Here is a 27,556-nt window from a genome sequence, read left to right as displayed (position 1 = left end):
CGTGGGCTCTTAGCCCTGCCCACGTCCAAGGTCCCGGGGACTCATCAACCCTAATTGGCCTCCCTGGAAGCACTCAGACGCTCCGCTGTCATGGGCGTGTGGGCTAAGGACCAGAGCTGCCTGGCGGCCGGCTTGCTGCAGAATCAAGTGGCTATCGTCACCGGCGGGGGCACGGGCATCGGAAAGGCCATCGCGACCGAGCTCCTGCGGCTGGGTACGTGAGTAGGCCCCGGGGTCGGGACCCAGAGCGAGAGGTCGGGACCCGGAGCACCGGGTCCGTGGAGACGCCGGCTGGCACACCCTGGGGCCGGGGCCAGGGGGCGCTAGGCCGGGTTGCGAAATTGAAACCACTCTGGGCCCCAAGTAGGGAATAAGGAGACCCGTGGAAACATGCTATGGAATTAGTCATGGAAAACGAATCCTTCTCCATAGACTGCCTCACGAGGGGTTAGGACCCAGGAGGACTTCATTTAACTCGAAAAGTTTGCAACATGGAGAGGCTCCCATCATAGGAGCTTTCATAACATTTACTGTAATGAGTGAAGGGAGGACCTTGTCGGTTTTTTATTTTATTTTTTTATTTTATATTTTTGCTAATCTTCACTTAAGGAAATTTTTCGCCCTTAGAAATGTTAGAAAGAGTGGAAGGGAGGGGGAGAGACAGAGAAACATGGAGGTGAGAGAGACAAATCGAGTGTCTGCCTCCTGCACGAGCTCCAACCAGGGCTGGGGATGGAGCCTGCGATGGAGGTAGGTGTCCTTTGACTGGGATAGAACCTGGGACCCTTCAGTCCACTGGCGGAAGCTCTATTCACAGAGCCAGACCGGCTAGGGCTGAAGGGAGGACTTTGTCAGCACATGAACAAGGAAGGAAGGGAAACCACGAAGGAGAAAATTGATAACTTTATCCACATGAAAATGTAAATCGTCATTGAAAAACAATGTAAGGAAATATTAAAGGCACATGAAGAAAAATGTTTACAATATACAACAAATGTATGATAGAAATAGCTCTCACAAATGCATAAGGAGAAGATCGAACACACTGCTAGAAAAATTGGCTAATGATATGTACCAGGTGAACCAAATTGAGGCAGGATAGGGGAAAGCCACCACACAGGGGCACAGGGGCTGTGGTGCAGCCAGGGGCACACTGACCCGCCCAGGCAGAGCTCCATGAAGCCACCGGTGCAACCCAGATAATTATATCTTCATAAAATTATCCTTAAACTTCAAGTGTTCCTTGTGAAGAAAGAGAGTCTGGAGTTTTCTGGAATAAAAGAAACTCAGAACTGAGTCAATATTTCCCTGGCCAGTAGAATGGGGAAACTGAGACAGATAGCTGAACAAACCGGCTGAGCAATTCACAGCCAGATACAGAAAGTCACCCACTTAGACATAAAATCTAGGCCTCAGTTGTATTGCAGCTACAGGCCCAGAAAAGCAGCAAAACCAGATGGGTAATGCCAGGACCAGGAGCAATGACTGAGGACCCCCTGCCCTGGCACTGACCAATCAGTAGAGACCATGACCTTAAAAGAACACACCTGGAAAACGGATGATTATTCTGCTGAAACCCTCCCTTGAGGCCTCCCCTATGACTCCCACCAGAAAGAGAGATAAAAGCCTCAAGACAACCCTAGCTGGTTTGGCTCAGTGGATAGAGCACATGGGCCCTGGTCGGGGTGCATGCAGGAGGCAACCAATCGATGTATCTCTCTCACATCGATGTTTCTCTATCCCTGTCTCTTTACCTCCCTTCCATTCTCTCTAAAAATCAATGGACAAATATTCTCAGGTGAGGATTAATTTAAAAAAAAAATGCTCAAGACAAAGGACCCAGGGTGAGCTCTCCCTCAGAGGAGCATGTCCATGCCATTCCCTTCCTTCTCCTCTTCCCCCATTTAAACTCTAAGTGACCCCCGGAGACTTGCAACCAGGGGAGCAATGGATAGTGGCAACACGTCCCAGGCTAACCCCCTGAACTTGTCTCCAAGGCCCCCTTTTCTCCTACTTGCCAGTGAGCTAAGGCAGCCCAGCCTGGGCTCTCCTGCTGCTGCTTCGATCCTAAGTCCTTCATTGTTTCACCATTCCCAGCTTTAATAAACCTACCCTCATAGTCACTTGGACTCATATTGTGAAATCTTTCCTCCACGAAGTCAAGAACTCACACACTACCAGCCCTGCCTGGGCAGACCCGCTCAGACCAGGTCCCCAGTCCAGCCATGAAGAACTTTAAATAGGCAATAAGTACATGAGCAACAATCAACTTTATTAGTAATTGTCGAGTGTTTCCTTCCACTACCCGCGTGGAGTAGGGTTCGGTACCTGAAAGAGGAGCCGCACAACAAATGAGAGAAAAAGACACGAGATAATTTTGCAATATTGGAGGCCCAGGCGGGCAAGTCCAACTCAAGGAGAGGGACTTCCACCCATGATCAGGCTGCTCCAATCTTTTATTGATCTGGAGTAGCCCTTAGGCAGGTGACCCCCTAGTAACAAACAGACTAGCCAATCAGCAAGGATTTACATAATAATAAATGGGGGAGTAGTTTCAGCTACCACTGTCTGGACAAACAGAGGTGGCGCCTAGCTCCGGGCTTTGCTAGGGCTTCAAAGGCACCCAGCCTTCGGGGGTTTCGGGGAGTTCTCTGTCTATGCTTATCAGATAGTGAAGGCAATAAACAGTTTCCCACAAGTAATAAAATGCAAAATAAGATCACATTGCTTTTCTAACAAAATTTTTAAAAATTGAAAAAAAGAAAATGGAGTGAAAAGGCTGGTAAGAATGAAAATTATTAGAAGCTTCCTAAAGGGTAATTTGAAAAAAAGAATCTGGAAGCTTTAACAATATCCATGCTGTATGACCTGGTAACTTCTCTCTTAGGGATTTACTTTAAGAAAATTATCAGAGACACGCACAGATTTATGTATAAGGAAGTAGTGGTGAGTAGGGAAACATTGGTAATAACCTAAATATTCATTATAAGAGAAATAGGTAAATCAAAATGAAACATACAGTATATATGCCAAAAAAGACTAGAAGTTTACAGCATTGTTAACAGCAACTATTTTTTCTGGAAATTGAATTATGGGGGATTAAACTGTCATTTTTAAAAAAAAATCCTCACCCAAGGATATGCTTATTGATTTGTTTAGAGAGAGAGGAATTGGGAGAGAGAGAGAGAGAGAGGCAGGCATTGATGTAGAAAACATTAATCAGCTGACTCCCATACACAACCCAACCAGAGATCGAACCATCAACCTAGGTATGTGCCTTGACTGGGAATTGAACTCATAACCTTTTGGTGCACTTGACGATGCTCCAACCAACTGAGTAACCCAACCAGGACAAACTGTCTTCATTTAAAGATGTTTTATGAACATGTAAACTGTCTTTGCTTACTATTGTGTTTCTAATGCCTGTCACATAGTATAAACTAAAAATGAAACTCAAAAAACAGGAACTAGATTATTATTAAATCAATGAACATATCCTTAGGTGGGGATGGAAAAACAAACACTCACATCTGTAATTCTTCCATATTAAGAAACTGAGCATGTTAAAAAAAACCCCAAAAAACAATACACAGCAACAACAAAACAACAATAACTCAGGATGCTAAAGTGATTAAGGCCTGATTTTGTCCAAGGCCTCAAAAAAGACATACTGTGAGCCCTAGCTGGTTTGGCCCAGTGGATAGTGTTGGCCTGCATACCAAAGTGTCCTGGGTTCAATTCTGGGCAAGGGTACGTACCTGGGTTGTAGGCTCCTCCCTGGCCCAGGCACTGGTAGGGGCCTTGTGCAGGAGGCAACCAATCGATGTGTTTCTCTTACATTGCTATTTCTATCTTTCCCTCTTTCTTCCACTCTCCCTAAAAATCAATGGAAAAATATCCTCGGGTGAGGATTAACAAAAAAAGACATACAGTGAAAATATAAGTAGGATTTTTCACATGAATTATCAAATCAAACATTTTCTAAATTAACACTGACTATTATCTGAGCCCTGAATGCTTCAGCAAAGTTATGCAATACAAGTAGAGCTCTACTGAAACACAACTTTAAAAGGCTATTTACTTTAACTGATAGAGCTTGTCACCACACACAAATGGTAACCCACCCCACCATTCTTTTAACATTGTTTCTTTAAATGATGACTTGTAAATTCACAGGTGGCCACTGATAAACTGCCTGTTTGCTTAAGGATTCTAGAAACTAACGTCCAAGGAAGCTAAATCCAGGCTTCAGGCATTTTAGCTCCAGATTTGCTTACCTTCCAGATCATCGCTTGACTGGCTCCAAGATCATTATTGGAGCAGACTATGCCAACTGCACATAACACCTTCAAAGAGATCCCACAACCCCCGTGGTCACCTTTGTTCTGCCTTCCCCTTCCCTGTCCATAAAAACCTCTGCCTGCACTGAGATGCTAAGATTGCCTTTGTGATGAGAGTCCCCCACCTCCTCAAGGTGCTGGCTCTTGAATAAACTGCTTTCCTTCCATCAGCACCTGTCTCTAGAGTATTGGCTTTCAAGCAGCAGGCAGCCAAACCTGGGTTCGGTATCAAAACTTGAACTAGTGTGCAAAGGTATTACAAGAAAAAAACAAACAAACTGTAATGCTGGGCAAAACACTAGAAATCCAAATTTCCATTAAAGGAATGGTTAAATAAATTATTGAACACCCATTCTATGGAATATGACATAACTTTGAAAAGAATGAGATACTACCATATATACTAGCCTGGAATGAAAAAAGTACAGAGCAGTAAAAATACTGTGGTCCCAGTTTTGAAAGTAACATAATATACACGTGTGTGTGTATGTGGGCATTTGGGTGGACTCATAGAAAATCTCTAAGAAGGAGATTTAGAATAAGAGCAAAATGGGAAAACTAATTTTCTTCTTTTCTATACTTCAATACTACTTGAATTTATTACAGTGTACTTATATTACCTTATAATAAACTAGAAATGTATTAAATATAATTCTTCTCCAAATCCTACACTAAATAATTTGAATAAACATTTTTTTGTTTATATGAGTAGCTAGAGAAATCCAGAAAGCTTGATAAACTTATTTAGATATAAGATATAGAACAGTGGTTCTCAACCTTCCTAATGCCAGGACCCTTTAATACAGTTTCTCATGTTGTGGTGACCCCCAACCATAAAATTATTTTTTTTGCTACTTCATAACTGTAATTTTGCTACTGTTATGAATTGTAATGTAAATATCTGATATGCTATATATGTTTTCTGATGGTTGCGATCCACAGGTTGAGAACCGCTGATACAGAACTAACTTGCAGATAAGGAGTTATTTCTAAATCAGGCATTTGCTTTCCTACTTGGGCTGACACTGATTCCTTTCAATCTTCAAATCAAAGTATTACATTTATTAAGTACTTTCTAGGTCCCTGGTGTTAGTAATAGCCTTGGTGTAAATCCCACAGGCTTTTGTTTGTTTCTTTGTTTTGTAATGTAAATATCTAATTTAAGCTTTGATTGTCAAGGCATCCAATTCAAAGAAGGCTATCCTATCTAATAAAAGGCTAAATGCAAATCGACTGAACTGCAGAACTGGTTGCTATGACACACACTAATCACCAGGGGGCAGATGCTCAACCCAGGAGCTGCCCCCTTGTGGTCAGTGTGCTCCCACAGGGGGTGTGCCGCTCAGCCAGAAGCCGGGCTCACAGCTGGAGCGCAGCGGCTGGTGGCGGCAGCACTAAGTATGCCCTACTGACAGCTTAGGCCCATTCCCTGCTCCTCAAGGGCTCCTGGACTGCGAGATGGTGCAGGCCAGACTGAGGAACCCCTCCTGAGTGCATGAATTTCGTGCACCAGGCCTCTAGTCTCAAATAAATACATTGCCAGCCATAGGACTAGATAAAGAGCCAGGTCATCTCCCCTCACTCGGGCTCCTCTGTAATAGAGATCTTGGTTGATTTTAATAACTGACCATTTGAGCCACTTGTTATTTTCATCTCCTGCTTTTTATATTTCAACCCTTATGTGTTTTTTTCAGTCCTTACCTGAGGACATCCTTATTGATGAGAAAGGAGAGAGAGAGAGAGAGAAAGAGAGAGAAAGAAAGAGAGAGAGAGAGAGAGAGAGAGAGAGAGAGAGATCAGAGAAATATCCATTGATTGCCTCCCATACATTCCCTGACTAGGAACCAAAACTGCAACGTGAGTATGTGTCCTGACCAGGGATTAAACCCACAGTCTTTCAGTGTACAAAAGGGCACTGCAACCAACTGGGCCAGCTCTTACGTTTTAAATTCATCAATGAAGAGTGAGCCAATGAAACCTAGGTCCCCACTCTTGACCCCAATAAAAACAGAACCCCAAGCACTTGTGCCCCATCCCCCTCACTCCAGTGGTGCCCTAACTGTGTGGCCCCAGGTCTGCTGTGACGTTTCCAGGTCTTGTAAGTAATATAAGTTTATTTTTCAACATTTCTTGATGGTTATTACTAAAGGGTGTCTTATAATCATAATGAGAACCATAAAGGCTGGCCCACCCTCCACATTGGTTATTGATAGGTTGACCATAACAAGCCTAGTCAGCAGAGCAAGAAAAGGTGCTGTCTTACTTCACGATTTCTTATTTCCATTTTGCCCCCTGGACCTAACGTCTGCTGTAGTTACAGAAAGAGAATGATTAACTCAAGAGCAAAGAGAAGGAACTGACTTGAATTAAACTTAAATGATCTTAGTATTCCTTGATGGAATCAGGATTCCCTGTCTAACAGCATCTGTGAAACAAAGAGTTTCTAATCCTGTTCATTATATCCTACTCTTGTGAGGTAGTGCTTTTGGCATCCTTTTGGAAAAAGGAACCGTCCAGATCATTTGGATGTGTAAGGCAACACAGCAATCAGCATTTTTAAAAGCATGTCTAAAAATTCAACTTATAATTCACACCAAAATATAGTAGTCTTCTCACTGGAAACAGAATTGGCTAGCATTTTTTGCCCAATTGGGGCTTATAACAATTTTTGGGAAATAGCATTATTAATTCCAGCATAAAAATATAAAGCTTAAAAAGTCACAATAAAAATTATTTGTATATTATTTCACTGAAGGAAATCCATTTCCAATACAATACAACAACATTATATATACAGTTTTGTTTTTTTAAGGATACAAAATATTTTTAGGGAGACACTCATCCATGGGGCCTCCAAAATATTACAAGATATCATTGTCCTATTATTTCATCCTGCCCTAATAAAAATCAAGCCTGCCAATGCAAATCTGGTGTTTGGCCAATGCAAAGTTACCAACCAGGAGAGTTCAAATATATGAAAACCCACAAATGGACTGCAAGATTGAGCCAGGATCTGGAAAATCTTTGGTGAAGCCTGCAGGGTATGTGATGTTCACATAAAATGGTGACTGATTCTATTTTTCCTGTGAATATTCCTGATAGGATATAGAGCTCTGCAGTTTGGTCAATTTTCATATTAGCCTTTTATTAGATAGGATAGCCTTCTTTGAATTGGATGCCTTGACAATCAAAGCTTAAATTAGATATTTACATTACAAAACAAAGACACAAACAAAAGCCTATGGGATTTACACCAAGACTATTACTAACACCAGGGACCTAGAAAGTACTTAATAAATGTAATACTTTGATTTGAAGATTGAAAGGAATCAGTGTCAGCCCAAGTAGGAAAGCAAATGCCTGATGTAGAAATAACTCCTCATCTGCAAGTTAGTTCTATATCTTATATCTAAACAAGTTTATCAAGCTTTCTGGATTTCTCTAGCTACTCATATAAACAAACAAAAAAAAAATGTTTATTCAAATTATTTAGTGTAGGATTTGGAGAAGAATTATATTTTTTTTTCTTTCTTTTTTTAAATTTTTTTTCTATGTTTCTTCCAATTGAATTGGCCATTCCCACTGGGTCCTAAATGGCCAACAAACCACAGGAAGACATTGCTCTTGGCTCCTGTTTGAAACCAACAGCTACAAAAAAACCACTGGTCTTGATTCAGGGCCTAGAGAAGAATTATATTTAATACATTTCTAGTTTATTATAAGGTAATATAAGTACACTGTAATAAATTCAAGTAGTATTGAAGTATAGAAAAGAAGAAAATTAGTTTTCCCATTTTGCTCTTATTCTAAATCTCCTTCTTAGAGATTTTCTATGAGTCCACCCAAATGCCCACATACACACACACGTGTATATTATGTTACTTTCAAAACTGGGACCACAGTATTTTTACTGCTCTGTACTTTTTTCATTCCAGGCTAGTATATATGGTAGTATCTCATTCTTTTTTTTTTTTTTAAGTATATTTTATTGATTTTTTTACAGAGAGGAAGGGAGAGGGATAGAGAGTCAGAAACATCATTGAGAGAGAAACATCGATCAGCTGCCTCCTGCACACTCCCCACTGGGGATGCTCCGCAACCAAGGTACATGCCCTTGACCGGAATCAAACCCGGGACCTTTGAGTCTGCAGGCTGACGCTCTATCCGCTGAGCCAAACCAGTTAGGGCATCTCATTCTTTTCAAAGTTATGTCATATTCCATAGAATGGGTGTTCAATAATTTATTTAACCATTCCTTTAATGGAAATTTGGATTTCTAGTGTTTTGCCCAGCATTGCAGTTTTTTTTTTTCTTGTAATACCTTTGCACACTAGTTCAAGTTTTGATACCCAACCCAGGTTTGGCTGCCTGCTGATTGAAAGCCAATACTCTAGAAACAGGCGCTGATGGAAGGAAAGCAGGTTTATTCAAGAGCCAGCACCTTGAGAAGATGGGGAACTGTCATCACAAAGGCAATCTTAGCATCTCGGTGCAGGCAGAGGTTTTTATGGACAGGGAAGGGGAAGGCAGAACAAAGGTGACCAGAGGAGTTGTGGGGTCTCTTTAAAAGTGTTATGTGCCAGTTGGCACAGTGTTATGTGCCAGTTGGCACAGTCTGCTCCAATAATGATTTTGGAGCCAGTCAAATGATCATCTGGAAGGTAAGCAAATGTGGAGCCAAAATGCCTGAAGCCTGGACTTAGCTTCCTTGGACGTTAGTTCCTAGAATCCTTAAGCAAACAGGCAGTTTATCAGTAGCCACCTGTGAATTTACAAGTCATCATTTAAGAAACAATGTTAAAAGAATGGTGGGGTGGGTTACCGTTTGTGTGTAGTGACAAGCTCTATCAGTTAAAGTAAATAGCCTTTTAAAGTTGTGTTTCAGTAGAGTTCTACTTGTACTGCATAACTTTGCTGAAGCATTCAGGGCTCAGATAATAGTCAGTGTTAATTTAGAAAATGTTTGATTTGATAGTTCATGTGAAAAATCCTACTTATATTTTCACTGTATGTCTTTTTTTGTTAATCCTCACCCGAGGATATTTTTCCATTGATTTTTAGGGAGAGTGGAAGAAAGAGGGAAAGATAGAATAGCAATGTAAGAGAAACACATTGATTGGTTGCCTCCTGCACAAGGCCCCTACCAGGGCCTGGGCCAGAGAGGAGCCTACAACCCAGGTATGTACCCTTGACCAGAATTGAACCCAGGACCCTTTCGTATGCAGGCCAACATTCTATCCACTGGGCCAAACCAGCTAGGGCTCACTGTATGTCTTTTTTGAGGCCTTGGACAAAGTCAGGCATTAATCACTTTAGTGTCCTGAGTTATTGTTGTTTTGTAGTTGCTGTGTGTTGTTTGTTTGTTTTTTAAAGATGCTCAGTTTCTTAATATGGAAGAATTACAGATGTGAGTGTTTGTTTTTTCATCCTCACTTAAGGATATGTTCATTAATTTGATAGTAATCCAGTTCCTGTTACTCCATCTTGACCAGAAGCAGAAGTCCCAATTCATTGTTTTTACAGGAACACATGAAATATTTGGTAAACATTATTATTTGTGGGATTTTGCCAACCAATGAAAGCATATTTACTTGTGCTTTGATTGTTTTTTCCTCAGGTTGTAATGTGGTCATTTCGTCCCGTAAGTTTGATGTATTAAAATCTACTGCAGACGAACTGAAGACCACCCTGCCTCTTACCCACCAGTCTCAAGTCACCCCCATAAAATGCAACATCCGTAAGGAAGAGGAGGTACTGCAACTATGTCCATGTCATTTATTCATTTTTAATCTATAGCAGTGGTTCCTAAACTTGACTGTTCTTCAGGTTTTCTTATGTTACCTGCCTCAGATGAGGTTCAGGAAAAGCAGAGCCTGTGAAGGAGGTTCTTTGCTAATATTAAGTTGCCTCAGGAGAAGGAGAGAGGAAGGGCAGCAAAAGTATACATCTAGCTTTATGATCTGTGGACATTGTGATGAGAGATTGTAAGCTCTCCTGGAGCAAACCATCCATCCAAGTAGCAAATTAGGTCATTAACCAGTTTGCTTTTAATGTTTTTCTTTAGGTAAATAATTTGGTCAAATCCACCTTAGATATTTATGGTAAGATCAATTTCTTGGTAAACAATGGAGGAGGCCAGTTCACATCTCCTGCTGACCACATCAGTGCAAAGGGGTGGCACGCGGTGATTGAAACCAACCTGACGGGCACCTTCTATATGTGCAAAGCAGGCAAGTGTGATCACTAACCCCAAAATTCAAGGTGTCTTTGTTTAAATATCATAGAGAATCCTGAAAGAGAAACTGTTAGGGGCTCAGAAAGCTCCAGTTATCAACATTGCCCTGATTTGCTCACAGGATTGTAAATTGCTACATTTCTGGCTAGTAATTTGGCAGTATTTATAAAATATGGATATATTTTGATCTTTCTTATAATTTTATTTTTAAGAATTTACCATGAGAAAATTATTAAGGATCTGTACAAAGAGATAACTAAAAGTTGTTTATAAAATTAAAGAAAACTCTCATACTTACTTTGTTTTTAAGAAATAACTCTGTTATAAGGACCTGCTAATTCAGTAAGGTCCTTGGGGAGATTACCAGACAGAGTCCACATTCTTTTGACTAACAACTGATTAGCACAGCATTGTCTTTGGACTACAGGTTATGTTTCAATCATTAAAATGTCCATACTACCCAAGCAATCTATAGATTTAATGTAATTTCTATCAAAATACCAATGGCATATTTCACAGAACTATAATCTAAAATTTATATGGACCCACAAAAGATCCCTAATAGACACAGTGATCTTGAGAAAAAGAGAGCAAAGTTGGAGGTTTTACACTGCCTGATATCAAACTATACTGTAAGTCTATAGTAATCAAAACAGCATGGTACTAGTATAAAAAGAGACACATAGATCAATGGAACAGAATAGAGAACCCATAAATAAACCCATACCTATATGGACAGTTAGTATATGACAAAGGAGGCAGGAACATACAATGGGGTAAAGATAGTCTATACAATAAATTATGTTGGGAAAATTGGACAGATACAAGCGGAAAAATGAAACTAGATCACCTTTTTACACCATATACAAGAATAAACTCTTAAGTGGATTAAAGACTTGTATGTATGGCTCAAAACCATAAAACTCATAGAATTAAACATAGGCAGTAAAATCTCTGACATTTCTCTTAGCCATATTTTTTCTGATACATCTTCTTGGGTAAGGGAAACAAAGAAAAAAATAAACAAGGTATATATGGAAATGCAAAGGACCCAGACTAACCAAAACAATTTTACAAAATAAGAAATTTGGAGGACTTATATTTCTTGATTTCAAAACACCATGGTACTGGCATAAGGGTAGATGTATAGATAAGTGGAAAAGTATTGAGAGTCCAGAAATAAAACTTTATATTTGTGGTCAATTGATTTTTTTTAAAGGTGCCAACAATTCTATGGGGAAATGATAGTCTTTTCAACAAATGGTACTGGAACAGTTGGATCTCCACATACAAAAAGACCCTTACCTCACACTATAAATAAAAGTTAACTAATAGTCCAAAATGGATCATGGAAAAAGTAAAATTATGAAACTTTTAGAAGTAAACAAAGTAGAAAATCTTTCTGACCTTAGGTTAGGCAAAGAGTCCTAGGAACCACCACCAAAATACCTGTATATCCATAAAATATAAAATTAGTAAACTAGACTTGAAATTAAAAATGTTTATGCTTCAAAAGACACCATTAAGAATGTGAAAAGATAAGCCAAAGACTGTGAGAAAGTTTTCCAAATCACATATCTGATAAAAAAACTTGTATCCAGAATATATGAAGAACTTTTATAATTCAATAATAAGAAAGCACCCCAATTTAAAAGCGGAAAATAAGATTGGAGTAGATATTTCACCAAAAAATATATGAAAAGCTAATAAGCGCAGTAGAAGATGCTCAGCACCATTGGTCACTAAGGACATGGAAATCAAAACCTCAGTGAGATACCACCTCATTTCCATTAGAAAGGCTGTAATCAACAAGTCAGACAATAATAGTGTGGAGGAACTGGAGTCCTCATGCATTTCTGGTAGGAATATAAAATAGTGGAGACACTGAAAAAGTTTGGCAGTTCCCTAAAAAGCTAAGCATAGAGTTACCATATGAATGCGATTTTACCCTTAACCTGAGAGGAACAAAAACATGTGTCTACATAAAGACGTGTTCATAATCACCCCAAAGTGGAAACAATTCAAATGTTCATCAACTGGTGACTGGATAAATAAAATATGGCGTATCCATACAATGGAATGCTATTCAACAATAAAAAGGAACTATTGATATGTGTTACAACATGGATGAACCTCACAAACATCATTCTAAGAAGCCAGACATAAAAGACCACATATTGTGTGATTCCATTGATGTGAAATATTCAGAAGAGTCGAATCTACAGAAACAGAAAATGAATGAGTATTTGCCTGGGGATGGATTTGGCTGCAAATGGGCACAGAGGAACTTTTTGTTTTGGAGTGATGGAAAGGTTCTAAAACTGTATTGTGTTGGTAGTTGCACAACTCTGCATATATTTTTTAAGCATTTTATTGATTTTTAGAGAGAGAGGAAGGGAGAGGGAGAGAGAAAGAGGAACATCAATGTAAGAGTGGGACATCGATGGGCTGCCTCCTGCACACTCCCTACCAGGGATTGAGCCCGCAACCCGGGCATGTGCCTTGACCACTGTGGAACCAGCAACTGTTTGGTGCACAGGACAACACTCCAACCAACTGAGCCACACTGGCCAGGGCAACTCTGTATATTTTTTAAAAATTATTAAATTGTACCCATAAAGTAGATGGATTTTATGATGTGTAAATTGTACCTCAGCCAGGCTTAAAAAAAAAAAGAAATTTAAATATGAATTTAAAACATACCACAAAAGCAGCATGCTGGAACAGGGAACCAGAGAAAGGTCAGCACACTGTTTAATATGACTGTCATCTGTCTGTTTCCTTCAGTTTACAGCTCTTGGATGAGAGAGCATGGAGGATCCATTGTCAATATCACTATGCTTACTAAAAATGGATTTCCGGGATTTGCGTAAGCATTTATATATATTTTTTCCTATTTGTCAAAGGTTCAGAAATAGCCAAAGTAAAACAAACAAACAAAAAAATCACTGAAATCGTAAACATTAAAAAATTTACTGTGCACACACCAAAAAGACTTGTAACAACCACACTTGTAACCCTCAAATTACCAATTTGTATTTCTTTATAATAAAAAAGTTTTCAATATTCCTCTTAAGTCCATGTGAATTGGGGGAATCGTATGTGGGCCTACACAATGAGATTTGTTTGACAATCAGACAGCTGTGGTTTGGCTCTAATATGGGAGGACCCAATTCTTTCCCATTGTTCAGACAGACTCAAACACAGTTTCATGACAAGAAAGTTCTTGTGGGGTTCTGACAGTCCATTGACACACCTGTCAGTTCAGTTAATGAGAGAAATATTCAACAAAAGCTAATTATAGTGTTTATATTTTGTCTTTTAAAGGCATAGTGCAGCTGCCAGAGAAGGTGTTTACAACCTCACCAAAACCTTGGCTTTGGAATGGGCCAGCAGTGGAATAAGGATCAACTGTGTTGCCCCTGTAGGTAAATGTTCTATTTGAACTAATTGTGCTCTTCTGATTCCATTTATGTTGTTGATAGAGGTATTTGTCACTGTATGTGTATTAGAAAAGATTGGCTTTTGAAAATGGATGTGTATATTCTTTGATTTGCCAGTATTCTTTGATTAGGTTGTTAAGGTTAAATTAAGTCAATGATTCTCAATCCTGGCTGTATATTAGAATGTTTAAAAAATAGTGGCATTATCTGTGGAATGTTTAAAAAATAGTGATATATAAGCTTGGCTCCAAACTGTGGAATCCAAGCATCAGTATTTTTAAAAAACCTCCCAAGAAACTCAAATACACTGTGAAGGTTGAAAAATCGCTACTTTAAAGAATGAATTTTTCTGGATTGTTTTGTTATTTCTTGGTTTATTATTAATCTTTTATTAAGAGAGAGTGAGAAACTTAAAGTCAAAGTTTTAGGAAGAAACTCCCAGTTAAAGATCAACTAGAAGTAAAGAGAAAATTTCTCTGAAACTAATGTAAGTGATGGGAAAAATCACAATACGTTCAACTTCAAAAACTATCATTTTTGTGTGAAGTAAGATATAGCTTAAGCTTCCCTGAGTATTACACGTTTAATGTACTGACACACTCATCCTGTAAAACTCAGCTCAAATGCACTTCTCTGTGATGTTTCCTGGTCATTGCTAAAATATAGGAATCATTCCTCAACCTGAAACTCTGTAATATCTGTGGATATTATCTATAACTCTGTCTTTATACTACCTATATATATTGTTATCCATGCTGCTCAGTGGGACTTAAGCATGAACTGACTTGTTGACGTTAGTAGAAAATCTCCTATTTAACAAATTGCAGGCTCCTCGCCAGAAACTTTATTTCCCTTTAGTCCTTCATAGCTGACCTTACCTTACTCAAATTACATGCAAATATTTATAAAATAAATTAAATATTAGTTCCATTCTTAATGCAGCTACCTTGCATTACTGACCTCCAAAAGTGCATTTCTTGGAAACCTTTAGTGGGTTGTTAGTATTATAAGCACCTTATTGAAGTCATGTTTTTCCTCCTGAGACATTTTTAGGTTTAAGGTCTAAAACTTAATACTTCTAGAAGATGTTATCCTCTTTAAACAAAAGGTTGCAAATTGTTTAATGGGAAACCAGTATATCATCCCACTACCATGCAATTTCCTCATCTTTTACACTTCCTGTTTCCTCTCCTCCCTATAATCTCTGTTGTAGTTTTGAGTCAGTAACAAATAGCTTTATCCTGTATTATACAGGCTTTGAGTACTTTTCTTGGCTTTATAAATCCATGAAAGCTATATAGAAGAATTCTTAAACAATTACATTTTTTGTTTATTTATATTAGATTCACATGCTTTATTTGTGATTTTACTTTAGGTGAAAAACCATGATAATATTGCATTTTCTAAGTCTCGTATAACCATAGCCCAGTCTTGTACTGTAAAACAGAGAAGCCCAGTGGAAGATAAAATAGACTCCCCTGTCTCATTGTTTATCCCAGTTAAGAGCCCACTAATCTGCTCATATAATTATGCTTTCAGAAACCAAGTCTTTTATGAAAAACATCCAGGGCTTAACTGGTTATTAAGGAAGGGGAGGTCACAAAATGAGCATTCAGATAATTCATTTGTAGTAGTCAACCACTATTAAATTTTCTCAATATTAGCAATGTTACCTTTTCTATTCCACATAAGGCACTTAATTTTTGGTATTGGTTGATAGACTGTCTTTACAATTAAAATTTAATCTTATGTACTTTATTTTGTTCTTATTTTATATTTAAACACAGGGAATCATTTATTCCCAGACTGCTTTTGACAACTATGGTGATTTGGCAAAAGACTTATTTGGAAGGTCCTATCAGAAAATTCCAGCTAAAAGACTTGGAGTTCCTGAGGAGGTAAGGTATATTTCTAACACTGATTAGAATGACTTTATTTCATACTTTGGAACTTAGTAACATTTTGGTGTTTTTTTTACGTAGTGTGGTTGGCTGATAGAGATGATAGCTTCCACTGCCACCAAACCATTTCCCTGGACTTTCTGGATCTGGGGGAATATCCTGGTTGTGCTTTTGTAACCGGACAACCAAGAGGTGCGGGCTACCTGTCACTACTTGAGCCAATTAAACAGAGACAGGGTTGAGTCAGATATGAGCTCCAATAATGCTGGCTGGATGGGAATGCGGCATGCCGGGAGCCGGTCCATGCTTGTTGTTTCAAGGGACCTGGCATATATGGCATACTGTTCTTAATATGTTTGCTCACCTTCTTGGCACTATGTGTTTTAACCAAGGTCTCTGAGAAAGGTTGTTTCCCCAGGCAGGGATTTTCCCCTGAAGTTAGGGAGGTAATAAAACCTCTTAACTAAGTGCCAGGCGGGTAATTAATCACTTTAACTACGAACAATCATGCTTAAGCTACATAATCTTTACTCCCTGGAATGGAGATAAGAAATGCCCTAACCTTTGTAATAGAGATTGATAGGATTGAATCAACTGGTATAAATACAGATGTAACAAGACAGCAAGAGTCAGAACTTAGAATACAGAGCTTAGAACACAGAACTAAGAAGACAGAACCTACACAGAACCTACAGACAGAAGAACTTCGCTGGAGAGAACATGGCAAAAGATCCTGGACTGAACCTGACTACAGAAATTGGCAAGAGAACCTGACTAGAACCTGGTGACTGAACCTGGCTGGAGAACCTGGACAGAATCTGGCTGGAGAACCTAGCGAGGGAACATGGCTACAGAACCTGGCTGGAGAACCTGGACAGAACCTGGCTGGAGATCCTAAGCAGAACTTCGCTGGAGATCCAGACCAGAACTTGGCTGGAGATCCTGGCTAGAGATCCTGGCTAGGCTGCTGATCAACTGAACACTGTCTCCGTGTCCTTCCTTCTTCGCCAACTCCGTCTACGCCTTTGGGAACCCCTGGACCTGCTGGGGTTGGACCCCGGCAGCGGCAGGTCATCCACAAAAATCTGCTCTGACCCCCCTCACCAGTTGGCTGGTTATGTACTCACGAGGGAGAAGATAGCTAGGTGTAGCTACAAGCTACGAGTGTAACGTGGAAAGGGGAGGGTAGAATCTGCAGTCCGGCCTTCAGGAGCTCAAAGTCCGATCACAAGGTGGCTAATCTTCTATGATGTTACAAACAGTTCAGCCTATTCCTGGGACCTGAGAATGGTCAGCGTTCCTGAGAAAAACTCCCAGAGAGTGTCAGGGTCCAGGCACAGCAACCAAATCAAAGCGTGTCCTTTCCTTGGTCTGTTCTCAAAATGTATTTCTTTTCAGAGTAAGGGACCCATTGAGGCATCTTATCTTTTTACAGCCTTGTTTCATCCTTTAGTTTCCCAGGATCTGTAAGAAAACTATTTATCTATAGTTAGTGAAGTGAATAATTATTAGACAACTGTCACTCTATTCTTATTACATGCTCTTCTCCACTATCACTTTGAATGCTCACAACAGTCTCTTTTTTTTTAATATATATTTTTATTGATTTCAGAGAGGAAGGGAGAAGGAGAGAGAGATAGAAACATCAATGATGAGAGAGAATCACTAATAGGCTGCCTCCTGCACACCCTACACTAGGGATTGAGCTTACAACCTGGGCATGTGCCCTTGACCAGAATCAAACCTGGGACCTTTCAATCCACAGGCCGATGCTCTATCCACTGAGCCAAGTGGGCTAGGGTGCTCACAGCAGACTTTATTCAGGAGCAAATGCAGTGTGAATTAAGAAGAGCGTGTTTCATTGCACTTTTCCAGCTACGTTATTTTATCACGTGACAGGACCCTAAGCAAGTCAGACTATTATGACACTGACACCAGACTATTATGACTGTATGACATTCCATATGCAACTTTTGTAAGGTGGTCAGGTTTAAGTATGAAAAAATTAATAGTTTTCATAAATGTTAGCTATATCAGCCTTAAAATGTAATGAAAAAATAGTTATTGTTTCCATAATAATAATAAAAATTAGAATACCTGGAGTCAACTTAGCTCTGAACAAAAAACATTTTATTACTAAAGACCAAAATAGAGACATGTCATCTTCCTCAATGGAGAGAATCAATGTTATTGAAATCAAGTTTTTCTAAATTAATGTATAAAATCAGTATATTTTTTAAATTTAACACACTGATTCTGAAGTTTGTTTAGAAAAATCTTTATGCAAAAAAAGCCAAAAATGTGTTGAAAAAGAATAATGGGAGGATTTGATCTTCCTGACATCAAAACATACTCTAATGCAATACTTATTTACAACATCTGGTGCTGGTACTGGACTAGATTAAAATTAGTGGAATATAATGGACTCTTGTATCAGTACCATGTATCTATGGGAGTTTGTAGGATAAAAGCAGCATTTCAGATTTATGGGGAAAGAATAGATCATTCAGCAAAAGTTTTGCAGCAATGCGCTGTCATTTAGAAATTAGAACACCTCTCTCACATCACATATATGCAAAATAATTTTTAGATATATTGAAGGGCTAAATATAAAAGCAAAATCATAACATTCTTGAAGAAAATGTGTTTTAATTCCTAGAACTACCTCTCATTATCAGTTTGATGTATGCACACACAAAAATATCCATATTTATAGACTTTTTTTTTTTTAAACAAAAAGGGATTCTACTCTGTTCTTTTCTTCAATTTGCTTTCAGTCTGCAGGTCGACACTCAACCAGAGTCATGCTGACTAGGCAGCAGTACTATTTTTAATGAAAAATAGCTACATTTTCAAAAACAAAACATTTATACAAATATCTTCACTGTATGGCTTACTAGAATACAGCTGGACTTTCATATCTGTCTCTGCATCCAATCTGTAGCAATACATTGTTTTGGTTAAAGCATATGGAGAAAAGCTGGCTTCTTACACATGGGCAGTTGGAAACAGAGGCACATTTATTAATATTAGCATTTTCAGATAATTGTGACTATTCTTTACTATTCAAAAAGTGGAAGTTTTTATTTTATTATTTTTTTTAATTAAAAAATGTTTTTATTGATTTCGGAGAGGAAGGGAGAGGAGAAATAGAAACAGTGATTGACCACCTCCTGAACTCCCCCTACTGGAGATCAAGCCCACAACCTGTGTATGTGCCCTGACTGGGAATCACACGATGACCTTCTGGTTCATGGGTCAATGCTCAACCACTGAGCCATACCGCCCTGGCAAAAAGTGGCAGTTTTTAAAGATTAGTTGCAGTGTGGAACCTGGAACCATGCCAGTGAACTTTTTGTGCTCTGTTACATTACAATCTATTGATCTTTCTGGCAGTTAGGCTGGGTCTCTGACCCATAGATGATTTTGTAACATCAGGCATTGATCTTTTGGAAAATATTGGTTCCCTGAGTAATGCATATTTTCTGAATGTTGACACACAATTCTAAGTGTTGACGTACAATAACAAAATTCTAATTTTCACCTGAAAGCTCAAATCTTGCCATGGATAACAGATACTGCCAGTCATTTCCCTTTAGAGTGACAGTCTCACTGTGTTCATTTTTGAAAAATGTCTGCCCAGTATCCAAGATCAGTAACTGCACTTTGCTCTTTCAAATAAAAAAGGTGTTTCTTGGAAAATGTGACTCCTTCAGCTCTCAACTCAATTGCACATTCGTTTCCTTGAGGCAACCATTATACTCCTATTGCAGCAGAGCTTAATGTGTAATTCCTCTTTCATCATGCAGGATATCAAAAAGGTGTAGGCTCAGTGGTCGAGATTAATAATTTTTCCTGCTTCACCAAGGACATTCTAACGTGAAACAGGCTGCCCCCACCCCCAAAAAGTACTTGCCGGTGAAGGATATAATGACTACTGGTATAAGGATCACTAGGTCAGTTTTGTGTTCCTGCCATGACTCATGCTGAGGCTCCAGCAGTCTTTCCCACTATTGCTTTGGCACCATTAGCACAAATGTCAACAAAGTGAAAAATGCAAATAAGGACTTAGTATTATTTTGAAAGTAGTTTTGACCTTAGGTACACCCAGGGTTTTGCTGATCATGCTTTAACTAACAATGTACCAGGTGCACCGGTTAATAATGCGGATTTCTTTCAATAGATGGAGTTACACATATGTTGATATATATGCGATTTGATATGTATGCTATTTTGTTGTATTGACAACAAGCTTCAAAACTTCATATGTCAAATTTTCTGAAGGTGTTAACATCATAGATATTTTTACGCTTAAAAATGTCAAATTTTGTGCCAAAAAAAAGAGCATTTGTGGGAAGTTTTAATTCATTATTTTGAAGAAAAGTGCCGCTGAAAGTTATCGTATACTTCGGGAAGCTTATGGTGAACATGCTCCATCTCAAGATACTTGTGAACGCTGGTATAAACGCTTCAAAAGTGATGATTTCTATGTGAAAAACAAAGAATGTCCAAGTTAATTTGAACCATGCTTTGATCATAAAACGACCAGAATGGGCCAGAAGATACGGCAAAGTAATTTTGCTTCATGATAACGCACCATCACACCCTTCTAAACCAGTTAAAGACACATTAAAAGGTCTTGCCTGGGAAGTATTAACACACCCGCTGTATTCACCAGACCTCGCTCCTTCAGATCACCACTTGTTCCGATCGATGGCACATGCACTTTCCGAGCAGCACTTCAAAACATACGAAGAAGTGGAAAATTGGGTCTCTGAATGGTTTGCCTCAAAACAAGAAAAGTTCTATTGAAATAGTATCCACATACTACCTGAAAGATGGGGGAAATGTGTAGCTAGCGATGGACATTACTTTGACTAAAGCACTTTTGATATTTCTCTTGAAATTATCGGGTTTTCTTTGATTACAAAATCTGCATTATTAACCGGTACACCTGGTAGATCAGGCATGTTAAACTCGTGGCCTGCGGGCCACATGTCTCGTTTATTTGTTCCGTGTTAACCTTTGAGTTTGACATGCTTGATGTAGATGTTACCTTCAAAAGGTTTGGTTGTGAAGGGAAGCAGAGATGATGGTAGCTATTGTGAGATGCTTCAGAAGAAGGTGAGACTTTTGGCTTCTGCTTGATTGTGTCCTAGCATGCCTAGCTCATGTTTCCAAGATACTGTTTGCTCCAGTTAATCATCAATGTTCCATTTTGGGCGGAATTTTCACAAAAGGCCATTGGCCCAACTGCTTAACACTGAGTTGCCTTCCTTTAATTGATGGTCCCTGGGGTAGTCAGGGGGTCAGAATGTAGCTATAGTTTCAAAAGGAACTGCCTTGACCTCTCCTGGCATCTGTCAATATCTCTCAGAAAGGGAATGCAGCACATGGCAGACCTTCAATTGGCTTTTGAGATCCTGCACACTCGTTTTTACAAATTAAGCAACTAAGGGCTAATGGGGTTCAGTAATCAACTTAAGGCCATGTAGAGGTCATGGTACTGACATTCTAACCCAAGCTTATTTAAAGCTTTCCTGATGTGATCTTTGATAAACAGAGCTGAACATAAACAGGTAACTGAGCTAAAAGAGGTGTTGACCACATAAAGTTGATGCAAGTTGCTAGTCTCTATTAGTGTTTACTGATTGATAAAACTATGGCGAATGGCTTAGTACTTCAAGTCCATCCATCAAATGGATTCCATTAAAATGAAAGTTAAGAAGACATCATCTGAAGATATAGCAATAATGCCTAGTTAATTTGGTAATTATCAGAATTTCATTAGCTCAATTTAGCTCCATGTTGAGCTCCAGGTAAAAATTAAAGCAGGAATCATGAATCGTTACATGTCTTTTACCTAGCAGATAGCTTCTATTCAATTCAGTATTATTTAATGGTGGGCAAAGACTGGATTAGGAGCTAGGTAATGCAACATACCCTCCTTTCGGGGGAAGAGAGGCATAAAGATTTCTTCATTCTGTATATATTTATTAACTACTTATTTTATGCAAAACACTATCTAAGGCCATAGTTATATGTGTGAGAGGGTTGTTCTTTGGCTGGATTTAGAAAGGAGCTTATTGAAGAGAGTCTTCCTAACTGGCTGACTTTTAGAATCGAGGAGCTTTCATTGGTTGGTTGACTAACAAAACATGTTCCCAAGGCAAGTTGTCATTGGTAGATTAAACAGGGTAAACTGAGTCTGGTGGTTAACGTTACCATGGCTCAGATCTCTCTCCCCTCTCCCAATAATGTGGGAGCTTATAAATTATTGATTCAAAAATAAGTATAGCTCGGCCGGTGTGCTCCAGTTGCTGAGCATCGATCCAGGAACCAAGAGGTCACAGTTTGATTGCCGGTCAGGGCACATGCCTGTTTGCAGGCTCGATCCCCAGTAAGGGGTGTGCAAGGAAGGTTTCTTTCTCATCAATGTTTCTAGCTCTCTATCCCATTCTCTTCCCCTGTCTCTCTCTCAAAAATATCAATAAAATACATATAACAACAGAAATAACAATAGTCACATATGTAATCTTAAGCTTCCTAGTAGCCACATTAAAAAAAGTAAAAAGAAGTGAACTTAGATTTGACAATATATTTTATTTAACCCAATATATTTAAAACATCATCATTTCAACATATAATTAATATAAAAGTGATTAAGGAGGTCTTTTACATTCTTCTTTCATATCAAGTCTTCAAAATCTCATGTGTGTTTTACACTTACAGCACCTCTCAATTCAGACTAGCCATGTGGAAAGTGCTTTGGTAGTGTCATGGCTAGTGGCCTCCGTTTTAGACAGTTCAGTTCTATAGTAGCTGCTGGGGACACAAGGATGGAGAAAGAGCTTTGCCTGCCCTCCAGGATCTCAGAGTCTCAACTCACCATAACCACATGGCTACAGTGCTAAGTACAGGACCAGGACTAGAGTGAGGCAAGCAAGCTGTGAACACAAAATTTAAGAACATGCTCACCCTCAGGGTTGTGCAAGTATAGGGTCTGCTCCAAGAGTAAGCACCTCCTTAAATGCTGCACCCTAAACTCCTCATTAGCCTCACCCAAATTCCAGCCCTGCTTGGGATCCTGATAAAATGGTAGATTCTGGGGCCCCAACCCCAGAGCTGACATTGCAGAAGCTCTCACGTAGGGTCTAGGATCTGGAGTTTCAATAAGAATCCCTAAGCATTCCAGTGCAGGTGCTTAGGATCACCCTTTGAGGAACTCGGCCTGTGCCAACAGCCTCCCATGAGAGTTCCTTTACATCCAGTGCAGTGATTCCTTTCTTTCTTTCTTTCTTTCTTTCTTTCTTTCTTTCTTTCTTTCTTTCTTTCTTTCTTTCTTTCTTTCTTTCTTTTCTTTCTTTCTCTTTCTTTCTTTCTTTCTTTCTTTCTTTCTTTCTCTTTCTTTCTTTCTTTCTTTCTTTCTTCTCTCTCTCTCTTTCTCTCTCTCTCTCTCTCTCTCTCTCTCTCTCTCTCTCCTCCCTCCCTCCCTCCCTCCCTCCCTCCCTCCCTCCCTCCCTCCCTCCCTCCCTCTTTCTTTCTTTCTTTCTTTCTTTCTTTCTTCTTTCTTTCTTTCTTTCTTTCTTTCTTTCTTTCTTTCTTTCTTTCTTTCTTTCTGGTTTTTGGAATAGATGTTGCTGAACTCATCAGTGATCTAGCTGAATTTTTAGGGGATGCTCTGGGATTCTGACGTCCCTCTGGCAGAAAGCTCCTGTAGTCTGAGTTGCTGGGCTTTTGGCCTGCAGGACCATAGACTAAACCGACAGGCACGCCATGTCATTGTCCATAGGCACATTGACTATTTCAGGGACACAGATATAAAAGGCACGTGGCTGCGATGAGAAGAATGGTTGTGGTGGGCAATGAAAGGTGTAGAAGGAGCTGAGTTGTTTGAAATGGAAAAGAGCCCAAATTGAGCCCTGTGTTTACTTTGACTTCTTCACGTTGTGTAGCTTATTGGCTGCCATCAAAGGCTCTGTCCTGTCTGGCTGTCTTCACCGTAATCTCTTACCTGATTTTCATGATGCTCAAATAAAAAGAGGCCACTGTCTATGTACTGCCAGCTTATGGTGCACATATACCTTGGAATTCATGTTGTAGTCGTGTGCTCTGAGATGTGTTTACTCAGGATTGGGAAGCAGGCAAAGAGGAGATTCGTCAGCTTTTCTGTGAGCATGTGTATGTTTCCATTTCCAGATTTCCCCCTTGGTATGCTTTCTGCTATCTCCAGCAGCTTCCTTCATCACCGGACAGTTGGTGGATGTAGATGGGGGCCAGTCTCTGTATAATCACATGTTTGATGTACCAGGTGAGCAGTCAAGCAATGAGTGTTCATATTTTCAAAATGTCTTAAGTAGTTACTCAAGAGATGAGAGTTTTCTCTTTAGCACATCAAAATGTGCAACTTGTTTATATTCATGATATGATTTTTAAAGGAAATATTACTCATCAAAAAAAATCTATCTATATATTTATTTATAGAACTTAGCTTTATATATATTTTAAAAGGTGTTTTTTTTTTGGTATGTGTGTAAGTTGGTAATATTTGAACCTTGAAAAATATTCTCAATATGAGTATATATATATATGTTTAAGAAAGAGAGAGAAAAAAGGCAAGAAGTTGCCATATTATTTTTTTAGATCGAATTCCTCTTAATTCCTCCAGTAAGTGGCTTGTATATCTGAGCAGAAGAATCAGACATGTTAGGTGGAGAGGGGTTATGGTGTTTTACACTATCTTTGGGATATATATTAAATGAAACCATATGAATTTACTGTATTCATTTTTGATGTATTAAACAGTAGTTTTGTAAGGCTCAACCAAATGTAGATATTACACACAAATGTGTGTGTGTGTGTGTGTGTGTGTGTGTGTGTGTCTGTGTGTCTGTGTCTGTGTCTGTGTCTGTGTCTGTGTCTCATGACTAGACCAGAGAACTTTGGGATTGAAAAGATCCTAAAAAAATCAGTCCAATATCCTAATTTTGCAAATGACAAAACAAATTTATAGAAATTAAAAGGCATATTCAAGCTAATCACTCCCAAAATAAAGAAAAAGATATAAAATTCAAATGTATTCAAACTGTTGCTCAAGATAGTTGACTAAGTGGCTACTAGCAAACTAAAATGTGGTTGATGTAATGCATTTGTCTTTGAGTTTCATATCAGGGACCCAGGTTCAACCTACTTTTTCATGTGCTAACAGTCTGATCAAGGGTAAAGACCTTCGCATTGATAAATGATTAGTACGGGACTGTAATATTACTTATTATTTTCCCTTCCCAGATATATTTCTTTACAAATAGCATCAATGGAAATGGACTTTGGTTTTAAGGGTCTCAGTTATGAACACAGAAATGCCTACATGGTTATGTGGTATTGTTTTCTGATAGTATTTAACGTAGCCAGAGTGGAAGAGAATCTTTCCACTTCCCTCACCAGAGTTGAGTCAGTAGTATTTGTTACGGTGAGTTGCACTGTTTTTCCTTTATAAAGGGAAAGAACTCCAGGTGGCTGCTTCTCCAGGCCTCCAGTGTCATGATTTTCTTTTGTAATTCTAACACTATTTTTTATCATTACAAAAACATTATTTAGGGTTTTAGTATTTTTTATTGATTTCAGGGAGGAAGGGAAGAGGGAGAGAAAGAAACATCAATGATGAGAGAGAATCACTGATCAGCTGTATCCTGCATGTCCCCTATGGGCATTGAGCCTGAAACCCCGGGCATGTGCCCTGCCTGGGAATCGAACTGTGACCTCCTGGTTCATAGGTCCACACTCAACCACTGAGCCACATGGGCTGAGCCATTCTATTAAGGTGTTTAAGGAAAGCAGTCACATCTATTTTTAAAGAATATACTCCCCCAAAATTATGAGTAGGAATACTTAGCCTCTCCTTGTAGTGTTTTCTTTAAGGTTGCCAGCCCTGGTAAGAATGTCTGTGATGGAAACCTGGCTATACCCTTATTAGCTGTATGACCTTGGGAAAATTAATTTCTGTAAGCCTCCACTTTCATTTCCATCAGGTGGGTTCACTTATAGTATTAATTTTGTAAGCTGTTGGGAGGATCAAGTTAGATAATGTACATTTAAAGCCCTGGGTCAGATAGGATACTTTCAGGTGCAACTCAAGCTGGCTTGAGCCATAAAGGAGTTTGTTGCCTTGAATAACTGAGAAGCAGGTGAGACGTGACTCAGCAGCTCAGTGATTTCACCAAGGGCATTTTTTTTTCCTTACTTATGTTTTTACTTCTATGATGTTGGCTTTAAGACTAACTCTCCTGGTTGCAGGATGGCTGCCTGCTGCTCTTATAGCTTCATGCTTCCTTTTTCACATTCATCTGGACAGAGAGAGAGTGGGGAAGGGAATGACTTTCAACATTTCTAACAAAATTCTGAGATCTACTCTGCTTTGGACCAGTTTATGTAAATGACCATCCCCAATGAATAACAACGGTCAAGGGAATGGAGTGCATTGGTTGACTTAGATCAGTCAGTCATCAGTCAGTGTTCTAAGCGTGGTCACTTCCGCAGAACCTGATGGAATTGTAAGTGTAAACAGGCTATTGGAAAGAGGAGATGAGGGACTGGGTGCTGGGGAGGCAACTCAATGTGCCTGGTACAAAGTAAGCACGTTGTTTTAAAATCATCATTATTAAGGAAGTAATATTTATTGAATGTCTACAGTATGCCAAGTGCTGTACATAGGGTGTCACATTTAATTCTCACAACTTGAAAAGATAGATGTGGTTACCCCCTTTAATAGATGAGAAAACCGAGGCTCCGAAAGAGTAATTTTTCCCAATTCTGAAAAGCTAGTAAGTGGCAGAGCTGGGACTCAAACCCAGGATTTTCTCAAAACCTATGCTACTTGTCCTAATAATTTCTTTTTTCTTTCTGAGAAAAGGGGTGAACCAGGGAAAATAACAAGAGGGTTTGGTGGAAACTGGGAGGACTAATAAGGTTAATAGATTTGCAAGTGACATGAGGTTTTCCACTTACTTAACAGATCATGACAACTGGCCGGAGGGAACAGGGGACCTTTCTGTTGTCAAAAGGATGAAAGAGTCTTTAAAGCTTAAAGCCAATCTCTAAACTAAAGAAAGAAGGAGGTGTCTTTTGTCCCAAAATGCCTTAACATCTTAAGAATGCATTTTTGTACTTTATAGGAGCATGTAATTTGTATAGAAAAGTCACTTTGTTTTTTTTTAATGTTTTCAATTTTGTCTATGCAAAACTATTCCTGAAATAAATGCATTTTTAAGTCCCAACTAATACCATTTAACCTGTATTTTTTTTAAATTAAGAATGGAAATCAACATACTTTATGATTATACTTTGAATTCTAAGAAAGGTATTTGAAGAGTGGAATACTTTCTAATTAATAATAGAGATATCATGATCTCCTAAAAAGTTTAATTGTAATAAATCTAAATTGCGGCACCATTGTGATTCCAACAACTGGAGTTATATAGTGACTAATTTTACCTGGCCAACACCTTTGAACCAATAAAGCTTTATGGTAACTATCGATGTGTGGTTTGTTTTCATGAAATCTAATTTCTATAAACCTTCTAAATGCAAAAGATTGGCTAGTGGGAAGTAAAGAGGACTTTAAAGAACATGGGAATAGCA

The 27,556-nt window shown here is 39.0% G+C and overlaps 1 protein-coding gene and 1 non-coding gene across 3 annotated transcripts; one reads left to right on the top strand and one right to left on the bottom strand.

Moving 5' to 3' along the window:
- Positions 1-16: 16 nt before the first annotated feature.
- PECR (peroxisomal trans-2-enoyl-CoA reductase) lies at positions 17-27,452 on the top strand. 2 transcript variants are annotated; one of them, XM_036319456.1, is made up of 8 exons: positions 18-214; positions 9,958-10,091; positions 10,405-10,570; positions 13,363-13,444; positions 13,903-13,999; positions 15,806-15,916; positions 24,119-24,230; positions 26,931-27,452. In XM_036319456.1, the coding sequence occupies exons 1-8, from the start codon at positions 91-93 to the stop codon at positions 27,014-27,016; spliced, it is 912 nt and encodes a 303-aa protein (XP_036175349.1). In that variant the 5' UTR covers positions 18-90; the 3' UTR covers positions 27,017-27,452. The 2 variants fall into 2 exon arrangements, with proteins under 2 accessions (XP_036175350.1, XP_036175349.1); XM_036319457.1 differs by lacking the exon at positions 24,119-24,230 and having other exon boundaries at positions 17-214.
- LOC118662336 lies at positions 7,890-8,023 on the bottom strand. Its single transcript, XR_004969718.1, has one exon. It is a non-coding gene; the product is annotated as a small nucleolar RNA SNORA2/SNORA34 family (small nucleolar RNA).
- Positions 27,453-27,556: the final 104 nt, after the last annotated feature.

The sequence above is a fragment of the Myotis myotis genome, unplaced genomic scaffold (assembly GCF_014108235.1).
Source record: "Myotis myotis isolate mMyoMyo1 unplaced genomic scaffold, mMyoMyo1.p scaffold_m19_p_8, whole genome shotgun sequence".
NCBI classification, from domain to species: domain Eukaryota; kingdom Metazoa; phylum Chordata; class Mammalia; order Chiroptera; family Vespertilionidae; genus Myotis; species Myotis myotis.
This window is presented reverse-complemented; position numbering and strand designations above follow the sequence as displayed.